The sequence below is a fragment of the Pipra filicauda genome, unplaced genomic scaffold, assembly GCF_003945595.2.
Source record: "Pipra filicauda isolate LSUMZ 115617 unplaced genomic scaffold, ASM394559v2 scaffold77_size3566232_pilon, whole genome shotgun sequence".
NCBI lineage: Eukaryota > Metazoa > Chordata > Aves > Passeriformes > Pipridae > Pipra > Pipra filicauda.
Window position 1 is genome coordinate 2711524 of NW_024104953.1, and position 17729 is coordinate 2729252.

At 43.1% G+C, this 17729-nt stretch overlaps 1 protein-coding gene across 2 annotated transcripts in view; it reads left to right on the plus strand.

The window, feature by feature from the left end:
* MACROD2 (mono-ADP ribosylhydrolase 2) overlaps positions 1-17729 on the plus strand; it is an 842329-nt gene that overhangs the window by 17970 nt on the left and 806630 nt on the right. For both annotated transcript variants that reach the window (XM_039389846.1, XM_027726087.2), the window contains exon 3: positions 2295-2402. In XM_039389846.1, coding sequence (XP_039245780.1) covers positions 2295-2402 — 108 coding nt within the window. The remainder of the gene's footprint in view (positions 1-2294; positions 2403-17729) is intronic.

Here is a 17729-nt window from a genome sequence, read left to right on the forward strand (position 1 = left end):
AAATCTTGCAGTATATTGCTCCATTTGCCGATCAGGTATTCTTTCCTCAATCAGAGAAAAGTGCTGCCTCTTCATCCAAGTCTTTCTTGTTCCCCCCCCTCTGGAGCACGTCCTGGAGCAGGCAGCGGCGGCGCAGGTGCCTCAGGTAGTTCATGAGGGACACGGGGTTTTCCCTCTGCCGGCCGATCCCCTCGTCGCTGAGGTGGGAACCTTCCACCAGGCAGCAGGTCCTTGGCCACGCCGAGGGTGTCCAGCCCTTCTCCTGGGAGACGCAGGGCAGGGAGCACGATGGAAGGGGCAGAGGGGCCTGAGAGCCCTCTGGCTGGGCTTGGGCTCTGGGGGAGCTGGGGCCTGGCTGGGCTGCCCCAGGCAGCAGGATGCCTGGAGCAGGTCACAGGCAGGCTCTGTCTTGTGGCCCTTGTGGCTCAGCCAGTCCTCGGTTCCTCCTGGGAGGCAGGAGGCTGAGCCCAGCTCTGCCTCTGGCCTTGGGTGCAGGGCTGGGGCAGAGGCAGAGAGCCCTCGGTGCCTGCCCAGGCTTTGCTCTCCACAGGGGCTGTCAGTCCTCACCCTACACATCGCAGCCCCAGGCCGTGGTGTGTCCTGGCACCATCCCAGCTGCCTGACCCCATCCCTCACCTCTCTCCGTGGCCTCTTGGCTTTTCTCCAGAGGCGGCGTCCAAGCCAAAGCGCGGCCACCAGCAGGGACGAGGCCAAGCAGCCACAGCCGAGCACCTTCAGGGGCCACAGGCCGGCACTGCCTGTGCCAGCGCCAGCGCCCGGCTGCTGCAGGGCCTGGGCAGGCACATCCAGCCCGGCCGAGACCCTGATGGGACGGCTGCCAGCGCCGGGGGTGCCGGGGAGGGGCGATGCTGCACAGAGCCCCTGGAGCAGGGAGAGCCCCAGGAGCAGGGAGAGCCCCGTGTGGAGCATCACGGTGCTGCTGCGATCCCCCACCGGCACCTTGAGCTGAGCTCGGAGGGCTGGGAAATGGAACGAGAGGGTGGAATGTGAGGGTGATGGCATCACTGGGAGCACGGGGCGGGGAGAGGGGCTTGACACCAAATGCACTGTGTTGTCACAAGGCTGTTTCCTGTCTGCCAGAGGGCTGGGAATGCCAACGTGAGCCCAGAAGGTCTGAGCACGTGGCTGTCTCAGCTGCTCTCTCGCCACTGGGAATGGGTCCGAGCCCCAGGAGCTCAGCAAGGAGGGGCTGTGCCAGGGCAGGGATGTTGCTTGCAATGCCGGCAGATTTGAGCAGTTATTCTCAAATTCATGGGAGTTTAGGGTAAGACTAAAGAGGCAAATTTATTTGGACTGTTTCTACCTTCTCACTAAGTATTGAGGACTCTTTGCTTACAAACAAAATTTATTTGTTCTGAAGATTTGAGACTACTTCCTACTTTGTCACTTTAGCAAATGAGTTCTATTTCTGACCAGTAGATGAACTCGAGCCTCTTGAGAATTTTGCTGAAAGGAATGTTAAGAATACTCAATTTAATAATCTTCCCTCCTCATTTCGTTGCTGATGATGTGCATGTCTAACAGTGCAAGACTTGGTGAAGCTTTGGGCAATGCATTTGTAAAAGGGTTGGAGGTAACTGAATTGCTCAATAGACTGAGCAGGGTGCAAATGATTTGGTGATGCAAAAATTTAAGAGTTTACCAGAATAACAGACCTTAGTTGTTAATTGTAACATTATTTATTAACAAGTCTGTTGAAGGCTGATGTATGTTGTGTCTTCACCACTTGCCTCCTTCTAGTTGAGCAGTTTAAGGTGACAAAGCTTCAAGTTTTAAATTTGATGGTGGTTTTTTTCAGGCTTTTCTTCTCCTGACTGTTTGTCTGCAGGGGTCATTCTGAATTTTGGGGCTGTTGGCAAATGACGTGCTTGTATATTTTTGTACTCATTTGGAGAAATTATTGCTCTAGTAGGAGGGTTATCTTAACTAATTCTTCAGTTTGTTGTTGCAATTTGCTCCCTTGTGATTACGAAATAAAATTTGATGGATCTCACTTCAGAAAATGCTTGTTTATACGGTTTTGTAATCAAATGGTATGCGGGCAAGGATTCAGTGCTTCCTACTATTTTGTATTTGGAAACAACAGGCAAGCAGAGTGATTTTTAGGGCAGTGCTGCTCTCTCTGTGGGTTATCGGTGCCCTCTCGAGGTGAAACTGGAAGCTGCTGCAGTGTGACAGCAATATGTGACTGGACTGCTGCCTGCTTGGGGCTTGTAAGTAATGATCTCAGACCCACGTTTGTAACCTGATTTTACTGCTTGCTTTGTTTGTAGGTGAAAGCACTAAAGAAGACGTGCAGGGGAAGAAAAGTCTGAGTGAGAAAGTTTCTCTCTATAGAGGTGACATTACACTGCTGGAGGTCGATGCCATCGTTAATGCTGGTAGGTGGTGAAATATTTTGCATTGTCATGGCTTGAAAATCCTTTATAGCTCCACACTGCAAGAGATAACTCTGAAAAGTTGCCTGAAACTGGTGTATCCTGTGGAAATCTGTTGGAAAATAGACCTCTTCCCCTGATTCCTTTATATTGCACCTGTTCATCCTGTGTGCCTTTACTGTGACAGGGATTATTGTGAAACTTTAATAGCGTGGTCACCGTGAAAAATTTTATTATATCCATCTTTTGACTTCACTTGTAGCTGGGACTTCACACGTCATATTGTAGAAGGCTCAATTTTCTTACCAAGCTGGTGCAGTACATTCCAGTCTGCTTTTATAAATCAAGCCATCTGTGGGCTAGGTAAGGTGAAAACCTTAACAACAAGGTGTGACATGAAATCTGATTTTGTTTTATGTGGTTTGTGTAGTTGCTTTCGTGTTGGGAGATTCTGTTTTTCAAGTTTTTGGTCCTGACCTCCAGAGTTGTAACTGTTTTAGTACCTCTTCTTGCTCAGTGACTGTCTCCATGTGGGCAGGTGAGGTGAAGAACTGTGTGTAGCATCTTGTGACAAAAGGAGGGAAATGCCTCTGCAATTAGTTGATTTGTGTATGAGGTTACAGTAAGCTGATTTGGGGTTTTTTTTTTTTTGGAAAGACTGTGGGAAGGTTTCCCCTTGGAAACCTTCTGCAACCTTTGGCTGCACTCACCACCCCAAAAAGAATGTGGTTGTTTTGTCCTGAGGCTGGAAATGTTTTCCCCACCTAGTATTTGTGTGGCACTGATGAATTTTTCAAGAACTAATTTTTGGTGGGATTCATTTGTTGGAGGGAAACGTTGCAGTATCTTCTCTGTGATGCAGTAAAGTGCAGAGATTCCCAAGGCTGTATTGACAAAAATAGATATGTTTGTAAAAAGCTTTGTTTGTGGAGGCACTGGCTCATGTCTGTAAAGAGCACAGGAATGTTTGCTCACACAGTGTAGAGGTTTGTGAACAGACTCCTGGGTTGTCAGATGTTGTTTCTCTCTGTGTGACTCCCCACTTGAACAGTGGAGATCTGCTGGTGGGTTTTGGGAAGCACAGGTAGAATCCTTAGTCCTTTCAAAGTGCAAGTACTGAGGCTGGTATTCCCATGTAAAAGTTCTTAATTAATCTTCCAGCCTGCTGATGCACAAAAGCCTTCCTAAATTACAAACAAATGGTAGCATCCATGTAATGTGATCTCCTCTCTGTGTTGGCAAGGCCTTGGAAGCTTTACTATTTTAATTTTTCCCTAGTTCTTTTTTTAAGATGATTTTCCAGTAGTGCCCTCCCTGACTTCCTTACTTTATTGCTTTCCAGTAAGTCAATATTAGCACACTTCTCTCCATTTGTAGTTAACTTCTCTTTGCTCATGGGCCTCCCTTGAATTACAGGCTGGAGCTGGTTTCAGATAAGCTTTGGAATAGTAATACTTTGCTTTTCTTTATTTAAAAGAGTTTTATTCCTTTTGCTTGAAATATCCCAGACTGCCAATGACGTTATCTGCCTGTAAACTTGCCTGCCATCCTGATGAGAAATGCATCTCTGAGTAGAAATAAAAAATAGAATCAAAACAACGCCTCTTAAATGTGCAATTTTGAGAAAAGGTTTAAAGACCACTCAAAACAATACAAACTGAGACTGAAAAACCTGAAGAGGGACACGACACTCTGAAAGTATCTTAGAAGGCTTTTGGCAAAAAGGAAGAAGTTGTTTCTAGTGTTGTCTTCTTTAAATTGTATTTGGGCTCAATGAGAGATTCAGATTAGATTTTGGCAGAGATACTTATTGAAAGGACCTTATTTATACAGTGATGCTTTGGTGTATCAGGCTGACATGGAGCAGCAGTCCCAGGGCAGGGCTTTGGTATGGGTGGATTTTTGAGATTCTTCTGACTCTCTCTTGTAATCTTTTATATTTCCTTAAGTGCTTAGTGTATTAACTACTATGAGGTGGTAATAAGTTTAGATTAAAACACTAACCTACAGTTGCCTTGGAAAAAAAATCAAATGCTCTCTGTATGTCAAAGCAGGAATTAAATTTTAAGTGTAAGCCTTTGATTTGCTCCTGGTTTCAGTGTTACATTTTTTTTCTGTTAAACCTTTTAAACTGTGGAGGACAGCTGGAAAAGCTACATGAGGAGGGTGTTTTGGTTCAAGATCCGTGTTATTTGTCCAAACATCCACTTGCTGCACTGGGATTCCTTTTAAATCAAACAGTTTCAATGAAATTGGAGCATCTCTTAGATTGTATCTAAACCTGTGTTTCTCGACCCCATTGTTTTCCCTTCTGCAATGGAAGTTATCCAAGCCTCAGAGATAAAGCAGAAGGTCACAGTACCAGCTTCTGTGTGTAAGTTCAATAAAATGCAGCCCCCTGAACATGGAATAGGAAGTGGAGTTTTGGAGGTAAACCTGTGCAGGTTCTTTTTGTATTTAATGCTTTTTGACTACCCCACATGTTAATGACTGATTCCCTCCTACCTGTTTCAAGCCCTGGGTTAGGAAGAAAGGAAGGAAGAGACCCTTTTGAGACTTTCTCTCTGAACTTAGAAATTCTGTCTTCTGTAATAAATAGTTTAAGATAGAGCAAGTCATATCCAAATTAAGGCCACAGGAAGAGACTTACAGTTGGAATGTTTACGTTGACTTACGTGAACAACTAAACATGCCTGAAATTAAGGGAATAATCTTGAACATTTTGGAGCTGTGGAAGGGTTCCAGGTGGTTCAGATTGTCTCCAGATTTGGATACGAATGTATTGCCAAAAGAATGTATGTTCTCAAATAGCTGCCTGTGAGGAGGAAATGAGATATAAATCGTGATCTTATGTAGCTAAATATCAGTATATCACTGATGAACCCTGCTACAAAAAGATCCCCTTTTCTCCTAGACTTTTAACAGACAAACTGAATGGTACTTACTTCCCAAAAATATCCTATATATATTTTATGCTAGAAGAGAGCAACTAAGGAAACAGTAGAAGAAAGTTTGTGTCTTTGTTCATTGTCAAAAGAACCACATCAAAACAGCTGCTTGGAAATCATTCAGGATCAGAGTGAAGATCTGAGAAGCAGTGCGAGGGAGAAGGGAGCTGAAAAAAGCAGCTGATGTGCCACTTTGCTAAAATCAATGTAAATTATCTACCCCTGTAAATCTCTTTTCCTTCCAGAATGGCTTCCTAGAACTTCCTTGCTGCTGATTGCATTGCAGACAGGTATTAGTTTAAGTTGATGTTTTGCCTAATGTATCTTGTTATGTCATGTCCTTTGTCTTTTTTTTTGAGGATTCAGGTAAGATTTGTACAAAAATCTTATTTTTACTCCCATATCCTCTTCTGCTCTATCATTATTACACTCTAAGAATGGGAACAGGCTCTCTTAGAGGCATGTGCTTCCTGCATAAATCCTGCATAAATGACTGGGCTTTTTAACAAATTAACTATTCCTGGATGTCACTTCATCCTGATGCCAGAAGTGCTTCAAGCACCTGGAAGCCAGATAACCACAATTAGCCAACTTCCAAATAACTTGTGGGAACTGAGCTCAGAGGGTGTGTCTGTGTTTAGGAGAGGGAGAGAGGGGTCATTTAGTCCCTTTGACAATCCCAGATATAAAAATAAGCAGTAAAAACCTCGGTAAGGTTTGAAAAATGGGTTGTGCAATATTTATAGCATCAACTAAGAGATAAAGAGTAAACTTCCTCTGCATTTTTAATAAATATAGGGAAAACCACATTGCTGTTTATATCCTATACAGTGACCATTTGAAGGAGTGGAATTTTCAGGTGGGTGTGACGTGGATGTCTGTGTACTTGATATACCTTAAGCAGCAGTTTTTCACCGCTGACCTCAGGTATTCATTCACTTCCTGCTTGTTAATAAATCTTATGCCCAGTTCTAAGATAAGGAGACGTGTACTAATATGCTTGTGAGGGAGTTTTTACCAGGGGCAAGATGGATTAGGTGAGGGGCAGAAAAGGGTTCCCCTTGTTTTTATTTGATTAGGAGGAGGAGGATGACTTGCAGAACGCTAGAAAAAATGACATTTCTTCTTAGCTTTGAAAAATATTCTTGGATATCTGTACAAAAGTTTGATACTGAGAACAGAAACCTTTAATTTTCGGGCAAAGGGAGGATGATCAGTTGTATTCAATGAGCTCTCTCTGGTAAGAAGTCTGTAGTATTGCTTCTAAGTTTGCAGTTAGAGGGTTGCTACATTTACAGCAACTGAATGGCTCCTTGTAAACTGTACTTGAGTGCTGGGATCATCCCTAATACTCCCAAATTTGGGGAGAGGGTATCACTGTTTAAAGGGAGTATCTTTTCTATATGAGAAAACAAATGGGAAATAAAATCTTAAGTAGCAAAAAGGTTTAGTGAAGAAGATAAGTAGACAGCTTTTTATGTCCCTTTTCCAGTCCAATGCTGGCATTTAGTCTAGAAACTCACACTCCTCAAGATGATGTTTCCTTCCAGGAAACCACCTCCCTCTCTGCAGTGAGTCTCCTCTGCATGACTCGACTTAGAGGATGAAATAGCCCTTTTCATTTTAAGTCCCACCTTTCCTAATGACATATGCCTTTCCTCCCTCAGGCTTTTGACTTCACAACTGCGTTTCAGTATTTTAGTGTCATAGCAATATCCTTATCCACTTTTCCTAACTGGAGATAGCAACAGATTTTCTTCCTGACTCTTCTTTCCCCGGCCTTGACCTTGAGTTATAATCTGATTGTTTATGAGGCATCCCATTTTTCTCAAGTCCAAAATTACATGTCAGGGTAGAAGTGCTGTGCATTGATACTGGGAGCTGAATATATTATCAGGGAATTACTTATAGGAGTGTGTAGGTGCAGATAGTGGCTGAACTCTGCCTTTCCACACAAACAGCTTGTTAATGCGCAATCAGTCACCGCCGTTGCCTTGAACTTGGTGCTTAATGAACAGGTGGGGAAAAAGGATGGATTCTAATCTGGAACAGATCTGACATCAGGCAATTTCACTGATTGCTAATCCATTTCATTTGGCAACTTAATTTATCACACGGAATTTTCATCTTATGGCTTCTGGAGTAGAAATTACTTCAGAAGTGGCCTGTCTGAATATTATGAAGGTATTTGAGTCGGTTGCTGAGCCTGACCCAGCACTGGGTATATACTTATTCTCCACATTATTGTTTTACAGTGACCAGTAGTTCCTACTCTGGAGCTCATTTGAAATTGCTATTCAAAAATTCAATATAAAAATAAGTCCCTTAAGTTAAATGTTCCCGCTATTGAAAGCGGAATGAACAAAATGTAAAATCTGCCCTTAAGTTGCTTATGGGATTTTGACATGGGATGTTTGCATCTATTAACATTGATTTTTGTGGGGTTTTTGTTCTTTTCTTTTCTGTATAAATGGTTTCTTATGCTTGGGAGCTTCTTAGTGAATTTGCTGTCCAGTGGCATGTTTTGTAAAGGTACTTTAAATGTTTAATTTCCAATTTACAGACAGGGAAACTGAAAACTTGTATTGAAATCTCATGTATGGAGTCATCTGGCATCTGCCTATATAACTTACACTGTTGTAATTTCCTCTAGGAATAGAACCAATATTGCTAACAAATTGTTGTTAATTTGGTTTTCATCTTTACTGCGAGCAGACTGTGGTGTTAATCAAAGGTTTCTCAAGTTAATTTACAGTTGGTGCAATTACACTTGTGTGTAAAGCCCCAGACTAATTTAAATATAGTCCTGACTTATTCATCAGGAAAGTCAATGTTAATAGTTGAGGGAATCGGTCATTCTCAGTCATGACATCTGTGAGTGAGTGAGTTTATTGCTGCTTTCTGTGGGAAGTGCTTTAAGCATGGCTGGTGAGCTGTAGATGTGGTTAAACCTGCCCTCTGCTTTTGGCCTAATTTCATTTCAGTGCTGTTCTTCCCTATAGTGTAATACTCATTTGGATGAAAAACTAAAAATCTGTGTACAGTGGCAGTGATCAAGGGAATGAAAGGGAAGAGAAGTGCAGCCAGAGGTGTGGTTTAATTTAGTCGTGGATTACTGGAGCTGCTGCCTCAGTCAAACACCATTTGCTCCAAGGATGTGGCCAAGGCTTAAGGCTGAAGAGGCTCACTCAGAACTGCACTGCATAAAGGATGGTTGCAATGCACTTTGAAAGTAGCTCAGGTATAATTAATATAACTCAAAACCTAAGGATTAAAAAAAGGAGAAAGGCTTGGCAGGGCTGCAGACACATGGCAGGAATGAACTTCGTTCCTTGTTCTGGGGTGCTTTGGGAGGGGGAAATGAGTTGTGGGGAAATGTTTCTGGTGCTGTGCTCACCGGTGTGCTCACAGCCGTGCTGGGCAGCTCACAGGGATGGCTTCTGGAGGGCTGTGAGCCTCGGACAGGGGCCTGGATGCCAACCTGCCACATCAGGTGTGGTGCCAGGAGCAGGGAGTGGATGGTGGAATGGAGACCTAAACCTTGCATTGCCTCCAGGAGAGCTCTGCCCATCAGCCTGCCATATGGGCAGGCATTGCAGACAGAGAGGCACTTCATGTTAATGATAATCAAGTGATGATTTCAAGCAGTGGGATGTGAGCGTTCAGTGACTTACTGAGAAGCCATAAAAAAAGCAGTAGAGAAGAAAATATACTTTCCACTGGAACAGTGCACTTGAAAGGCCCCTTAAACTAACAGATTGCGGGCTGAGTCACCAGACACACCGTGTGTTGAGGTTCAGAGCAAAGCTTTTAGGCTTTTCCTGTTGTTCCATGCTGCTGTAGAAGTCTGAGTGGAATGAGATGAGTGTGCAGGAACATTAAGTATCTAATATTCGATTGCCTAGAGAAGTTGTGAATAACCCATCCTTGGAATTATTCAAGGTCAGGTTGGATGGGGCTCTGAGCAACCTGGTCTAGTGGAAGGTGTCCCTGCCCATGGTGGGAGGGGTTGAACTAATTGATATTTGAAGGTCCTTTCCAGTACAGACCATTCTGTGATTCTAGGAAATAACCTGGCTCAAAGTTAATGGCCAGTTCTCTCCTCTGACAGGATTCAGCATAGTCTGTTTGTACAAATCAGATGTGAAATGGCAAGGTAGACATTTCAGTGGTCCAATCTAACATGAAGGTCTATGATACCTGCATTTATTTGCCAGCCTATTTTCGGCTTTGATGCTTTCAGAACACTGTTTTACCTGGGCCAATATGTTCTCATTTCTTTGTGCATTTGTTGTTGAATCCGTTTACTGTGTCTGAAGCCAATGTGATTATTGATCCTTCATGCCGTGGTTACCCTGGACCTTTTTTGAGTGTGCCCTTTCTAGAGAAAACCAGCAGCGTAAAGGCAAAACACCTGCAAAGTTGGATTTCTTAGAAGTCTGACTTCCCTCAGCCGGGATGACAAGAGTGCTTTCCGACAGCAGGTGGCAATAGTGCCCCTGTTATCGCGGAGCCACTTTTTTTGGCCCGTACACCTTAATTTTCCTGGACATAAAATCAGTAATGGCTTAAGCAGAGGAAACAAAATGCGTGTATTCCGGGCGTGCTCGTTGGAGGGGCTGTCGATACAGCCCGCGCTTATTAAATGCCGGCTCCATTTCATTCCGTGTGTTTGAAATAGAGCAGGAGACAGGCGTGGTCTGGAAGAGCTGGGAGCATCTGTTTTACTTCAGAGAGGGAAATATTTGGGAAGGACCTTGCTATCAGCCTGTCTTATCATGCATTTGACAGTGCAGCTGTCGTCCTGAGTGTGCTCACGGTGTAAGAAACCGCCCAAGGTCGCCTTGAACAATTATGCTTCGTTTCATAATATTAAATCCACTTTTAATCAGGACTTGTGGGGGATTATCTAAAGGACTGGGGCTTTTCTAAGCTGATAGTTGCAACAGTGTGTTCTCAGTCAAGACAGGCATGCAACATTGTGGGTTTTTTCAAGCTTTCACATTTTAAAAAAACCTAAACCAGTTCAAGAAATTATTTGAAGTCTCCTCTCTCTGCGATACTAAGAGAATCTTGGCAGTGAGAGATCAGCTGATAGGCTGAGATTATCCCTGTAGTGTTAATATTGCCCCTCATACTCCTCTGTCCAGATGTACATTTGCTCTTTCCTGGCTTTGTGTTGTAACCATGAACACATTGGGTTGTCCTGGGTTTGTTCAGATGTTGGATCATCATGATCTCAGTCACTGTAAGCAGTACAATAAGGTCAGCAAGGGAATCAGTGTTTCCATGTGTTTTAATCCCGTTAAATATGTGCAGTTAAGTATTGAACAGGGGAAGATCTCCTTTGGTTAGGGCAAAGTAGCTTTAGGTTTATCTTACCTAACTTACTAGATGCAGAAAATGGGATAAATACTCACCAAAATGGTGGTGAGAGTTGATGTTCAAAAATACTGTTGAGTAGCTGGCTGACCCTGCTGACCATGTCTGTCTCCCCTGCCTTCTCCTCGGGCAGGAGGAATTTGTTTTCCTTGATTCTTTTAGCTTCTGAGTAGAAGACTGATGCTGTGTCTTCCACCCTTTTTTAGGATTTCAGTTTTGCCTAGTGCTTTGCCGTTTGCTGCGGGTTTTGGGAAAGCTTTTTGAGAAATGTAGTCCCTTGAAATACGGTTTCCATTGCTTGTTACATAAATAATTATGGACCGTGAAATGCAGTTTAGGTTTTGTTTTGACCCATGGCTGTTAGCAGCTGACTTTTCTGACAAAAGGAAAACATTTCTGTGGCAAAACCACAAGTTGCTTTCTTTAGGAATTCAGAATGCCTCTCGCTTGGAAATTAGCATTAAGAGTAGGGCTTGGCTTTAGAAATCTGGGCTCCAAACCCCTTTGTGTGGCCTGCTGTCACAGTCATAAAAATTAGCAATGGCAGCTAAATATACATCAAAGCAGGGGGGAAGGCTTGTGAAAGCGGCATTTGCTTGTTAATCCAGGCACAATGGCAAGTGGTGTTTGCATCATGTGCAAGGAACAGTCGCTTGTATGTTTACATACCATTGCTCAGAGTGCTTTGGACGTGTCTGGGAATTGTTTTAATTCCAGCAGTGAAGATGCTGCAAGGCCCCGTGCTTTCCTCACAACCGGGGCGTGAGGAGCTCCCGCTGCTCCCGTACATCCCATTCACTCTGACAGGAACATTCGAGGCTCGTTTTAGTATCTCCTGCCTGGATTGTGAATGGCCAGGAGGGGACGTGGGGGGGGTTGTATTCCTTCCTCCTTGGGGTGCCCTGTCCCTAATACTGCCCTCCTGCTTGCAGAGAAGTTTTTGGAGCTCTGCAGCTTCTCCCCCAGCCTCATAAAGCAAAGCTTTGGCTCTTGTAGGAGTGATGTTGGAATGACCCTTGTTCTCAGATGGTTTCACCACTGCCTTGGTGCCTGGGGCTTTTATTGCCTATTGTGTCTGAGTAGTTGAATTTTGTGGGAAAGACACCGATTTGGCAAACTTTTTAGGATTATTGCTCTTTCTCTCTTTTATCACTTGCATGTCTGTGCTGCAGTAACTTCAATCTGGTGTGCAACGTGAATCACTTAAATATGTCTCTGTAGCACCTTCGTTTTATGCTTTAAAGCTGGTTTCTGTAGAGTAATAAGTAGAAATAGTTAATATCTGGTGTGCCTCGTTGTAGGCTGCCTCAAAAAGATGGTTCTGTCAGCTACACTTGATTTGTATTTAGAATGTTTTGCATTGCAAATCCATGTTAGAAATGCTTTTTAAATTTAAAGTGTGAACCATATTGCTTTTTCAAGGGAACAGTACTCTTGTGTCATGTGAAATAACTTTTTATTTAAGAAAGGTGCTATTGCTTTCAACTCTATGAAACCAGGTTATAGAGGAATGTAAGTCTTCCCAGTGACTTGATATGCCAGATAATAGTAACTGGCAGCCCATTCCCTTTACATTATTAAGAATTTATGGTGTATAGGCTGTTTCGGAGGAACTCTCTGTTTTTATCCTGTTAGTTTTAGTCCCCTTTGAAGTGATTGTGCTGAGCAATGTGGTCCAGGTCACTATTGACTAGTTCTGAATTTCTGCAAATCCGAGTCCTGGTATTATTCTTTCTGAAATTAAAATCAAACTTTAGAATGGCTTCCAGAATAGCCAGTCAGTGAATAATTGTGCATTTTACCTGCAGAGTTCACTGAACCGTATGAGAGAAACTAGCAGAAATCCAGAATTTATTCACAAGATCTTATTTGTAAAGTTCTGAAACAATTTTCATTTCAAGTTGTCCATTGCCTTAAAAAAAACCCCAACTGAATCTACCCTAGAGGAAGGGTGGACCAGGACAAGGTCTTCCTTTGATTCCTTGGATGAAGGAATCTCCGAGTGCTGGAGGCCAGATGATTTTTGCCTTGTGTCCCAGTAGAGTTTTGCCAACCAGCAGTTCCAGCCTTAGCCATGGTCCAGCTAATTATAGTTTCTTTCTTTCTTTCTTTTTTTTTTTTCTTTTTTCCCCCAGTACTAGATGACAAAAGCAGCATTTCAGGGAGCAGAGTGATCAGTATTAGGGCTGTTCCACTGCAAAGAGTGATTTCTCTACCTTCCCCCTCCTTTCTGGTAAAAAGGAACCTGCTTAGGAGGCCCAGACTTGGAGTTTTGGCAGGGCTTAGAGCCCAAAGGCTCTTTAGGTCAGGAGTTTACAGCTTCAGAGGCTGCAGCTCTAGTTCAGACTAGTCCCCAACACCAGTAATAGATTAGATTAAAGTAAAAACAGTTTCTTAAATTCCAAGTGAATCCCCTGATAGACAGGCCAAGGGGTGTTTGCAGGTGGGAGTTCTTTTCTCTATAACTCTTATCAAAGACACAGCAAAAGGTTCTGGTTTCCTACTTTTCTTTTTAGTGCCTTTGTCCCAGGGGTTGAGTTACATCTGGCTTCTCCTCTTCCATCATGCTGGCATCATCAGGCTGAAACCAGGATTTGAGCCAGAAATTACAGTTTAGCAATATCTCTGCTGCCTGCCTTCCTCTCCTGTCCTCTAGTGCTAACACCCAGTAGAGCAGCTTGTGATGGCTGTAGCCTCCCTTTCCACCCTTATCCTTGGGGAGAAAGATGTAAGAGGAGAATCAAAAACTTCTCCTTAGCAAGGCCCCCATGAGCTGTTCCTGGGTGTAGCCTCACAACTACAAATCAGTGTCTCAAATCCCAGCCTCCAGCCTGTGCTTTTGGTATTTAAACCCACTTGTTTCTATTTGGGCCAGTGCTGATCATCCAGGAAAGCCAGGTTTTGCTCTGTTCCTTGTTGGCCTCTTTCAGAGAGCCAGGGCTGTTGTGCTGTGCCCGGGGGTGCCAGTGAGCTGGATGGCTCTTTGGTGTCTCTGCTATAGACTCCGTGCCTCGGGAATCTCCCCGGAGCGCCGCTGGAGTCACTTCAGATTTCATAATTCCCTGCTGACAATTAAGTCAATTTGCTGGTGCAGGCATGATGGAGCTAAGCTAGGACATGTTCCTTTTTTTAGATGTGGAGTGAAAAGCTCACTCCTGTGCTTTGATCAAATTGAAAACTGAAGTGTATCATTACCTGTTCCTGCCTTGGAATGGGGACCGGGTTTATCAGCGGCATTGCCATCCTCACTGGACTTATCGCTCATGAATTTATTTCCCTGTTTGTTTGTTTAGTGGGAGGAGGAATCAAGGTGTGGGCAAGCCTTGATTTTTGGAGCAGGAGATGGTAAAGCATCTCACTTCTCTGTAAGAAAGGATTCAACTGTGAGCTCAGGCCCCTGGAACTCTATGGAAGGACTTGTTTGTGGGAATGTGGGAAGGACATAGTTTCAGGATCCAGGGCCTTAGGAAAAGTGGACAAACACTTTAGATCTGTGCAAACCAAGCAGGCTTTCTCTTTCCCAGCGTGGTCTCCTGGATGTAGGGATTATTTTTTAAATTCCTGGACCAAATGCAACATTCCTCTTGCTAGAAATATTGCTTTTGCTTTAATTTTTTTCTTTTTAATTAATTCTTTTTTTTCTTTTACAACATTATCTTACATAGTCTTGCTAAATATATAATTTAGCAATTATAATTGTTCTACCTTGGGTCTAATTTTTCTCCAGTCCTGGCATGAACACAGTGCTGCAAATGTGAACTTAGTCTGGTGAAATGGAGGATGATCTAACATTCAGAAATGGAATTTTGGGTGCTTTCTGGTTGTGGTGAAATCAGTTTATGAATTGGCTTAGGCTTTTTTGCTTGGGGTTGTTATGCTTTGCAGACATGGGCTCTTTCTAGTTGATGTTTATACACTTTTAGCTTAGTATTTAATTCTCAGTGTCTGTACTGCAACATGTCATGTGTGCGTGTATTTGCACTCTTTGTATTTTGCTTCATTTTAAATTTTATAAATTTAGCTGCAGTTTGAGGTGTTTCTGCCACACCAGCTGAGGAAATAGGCTGAACCAGCAGCAGCCTGAATGCCATTGTGCAAATACTGAAGATAAATCCTGTACAATTAGCGAGACTGAGGAGTTTTAAGTTACGATCCTGAATTCTGATCCCTTGTCAGTGCATATAATGAATGTATGAAGTAGGTGAGAAAGAAAATGTGCATATGAACTGGAAATAAAATCAGTTGCTCAACAGCCCTAGGCTTTTAATTCAGCTTTGGTACCAACTGGCCCAGGTATCCGGGGGCTGGTTGTTAGCAAGACTGAGGTAAATGTATCAATACAACTCCAGTGGAGCACACCTGAAAGGGCTGTTTTTGTATTACACAAGTTTCTTTCAATTATATCATCTTTTAAATGCTTTTTTCTTTTTCTGTAGAGTATCATTATTGGATTTCCTGCCATTTAACAGGCATGCTTGTGTGAAGATAACTGATGGGAGAAGGGAATGGCAAGGAAGCTGCTTGAAGAGATTGTTTGTGGACTGTTATTACTATTTTTTTATACCAGTGCAACTGGTGACTCTTTTTTTTTTTTTCTCTTACAAACCTTGTTTGGAGAAGCTTATTTATTGATGGATGTAGGATTTCCATTGTCAACATTGGTCGATTGTTTAATCTCAAGAATCAGAAATCTGAATCTGATACTTCCAAAGCATCTTTCTTCTCCTTTGTCTAAAACATTTTCTTTTCAGAGTGACTCTTTTTGATGCCAACAGATTATTTTTCTGATGCTTAATACCTGCATCCTATATAATAGCTTGCAAGTTTGATGAAAATGCTGATTTTTAAATAAGGCACTCATGTCTCTGGATAGATTTGAGTTTAAACTTGAACCTGGAAAAAGCTGCCCAAGTTCTTAAATTCTAGTGCAGGCATAGTCACGTTCACTTGGGAAGGATTGTTCATACATAATTTAAGGACATATAAAAGTCTTGAAAAATGATGTGTTAAAGGACTATTTCTCATTGAAGTTTTTCTTTTTTTTTTCTTCCTGGTATTTAATGAAAAGGCACTAAGTTTTGTTCCCTTTAAAAGCTGCTCTCTAATCACTATAGTTCATTATTTCAGCTTCAAAGTGCAGTCTGTACAGGGAGGCAATGAGGTGTATCCACATCTAGAAATTAAGCAATAATCATGTAGTTTAGTGTTTCAACAGGCTTTGTTCATTAGTAAGTACAATGATCCATTGTAAGTACTTGCTGTAGTCATGATGTTCTTAACAGTCTGAAACTTATACTCTGCAGAATGATTTTTTTTTTATTATTATTTTTTTTTTTTGCAGTATATATTCCCGACTGAAGTGGTGCTGCCAGGTGTGCCAAGTGCAATTCCATGTGTCTTGTGTAACAGTAATTGTTCTGCAGTCATTATGGGGAGAATGTCAGACATTGTGTGTTACTGTAGTTCATGCATAGGTACGTGGCTTTGGATATACCAACGATTCATGCTTTGCACTAAGAGCAAGAACAACTGTAGATGTGGCAGAATGGTTCTAAAAGCTTCTTTAAATTAAGCACTTCTGAACAGTTTGGAGCAAGTAAAGGAGAAACAAAGGCACAGCAAACGCAGGGGAAAACAGAGAAAGGGGATAAATAAAACTTAGATGCTGCAGATTAGTAAGAGAAGGAAGTCGGCACTGAAATGCAGATGGGCACATGGAGACAAAAAGGAGTGGTTTGGGTTTGAATTATTGAAGCTTATCTCGTGACTCCATGGACTCAGTGACTAAGACAACAGCTCCAGATTGTGAAGTTTGGTCAACAAGTCCACTGGATGTGGAAAAAATGGATGCTTTTAATTTATGAGAAGATGGGGAGTGTTTAGATGTGCTGAAGGTGTGAGTAGGAGAGGGTCACTTGACCAAGGTGTTGTGAGTTGGGGCTGTAATTATACGGCAATTTGGAAAGCTGCTCAGCAATAAAAGTGAACAACTCTTCGCCCCAATTGGTCTGTGGGCTTGAACTCCAGAGACCTGCCAAACCATTGGGCAAGTGCATGGAAGTGTGGAAGTCAGGCATTGAGTGGAATTTCTTTCACTTTTCCAACCTTAGTGAAGCAATTTGGCTTGTGACTGTATAGCCATAGTTTTCACGACGGTTTGTGCAAGGTAACTGTGAAATGCTTACAGGGGGGTGGGAAGGGAGAGTTGTCCATGTTTTCAGTTATTTTTGGTGTTGCAAACTGACTGTTTGTCACAGCAGCTGAACCACCTGTTGAAAAGCTGCTGATCTTCAGTTATGAAACTAGAAACTGTGAAAGAAAATGCCGTGGTGTGCAGAGATCTCTGGAGTCTGATGGGTTTTGGGGAGGAGTGTCCTGGAGCCAAGGTGCCACTGTGGCATCTGCACGCAGGTCCCACACTCCTGTCTGCTGCACATCAACTCCCAGCCAGTAAGACAAGGTGCAAAGCTCCTCAGTGGTTAATTTTCAGTGTTTAAATCTGACCCAAAGAAGCAGCAAACTGTATAAAAACCACAGTTCCCTTCACAGGGCAGAAGGGGCAAAAGGGTGCTGGTCCCAGACCAACGCCGGTCTATCCTTTGCCTCTTAACAAGCATCAAATGTTTTATAAATGGAGACAGAGTTCAAATCACTGCTCTTCAGGTTTTTTGGAGGTGCACTGTGTTGAATCTATTTAGGTTTTACCATGGAGGCTCCGGGTCACTAGAGTGTGCTGCAGCCCCAGCCCTGGGCTGGTGTGAGCTGCCCCAGCGCTTTCCCCGCCACTTGGGTGACCGGGAATTTTTCATCGCGTTGCTTTGCTGTCGCCTGGGCAACTTGAGCGAATTCCCCTGCTATTTCCTTTGTGTTCCACCCTGCTCCCCTGGCAGTGAATGACCTGGTGGCTCGTTAGCTCGGTACCTGGGTGCCCCAGGAGAGAACATGGTGTTGTTAAGCACTACAATGTCCCCACGGCCGCCTTTATTTTGCCGACGGAGGA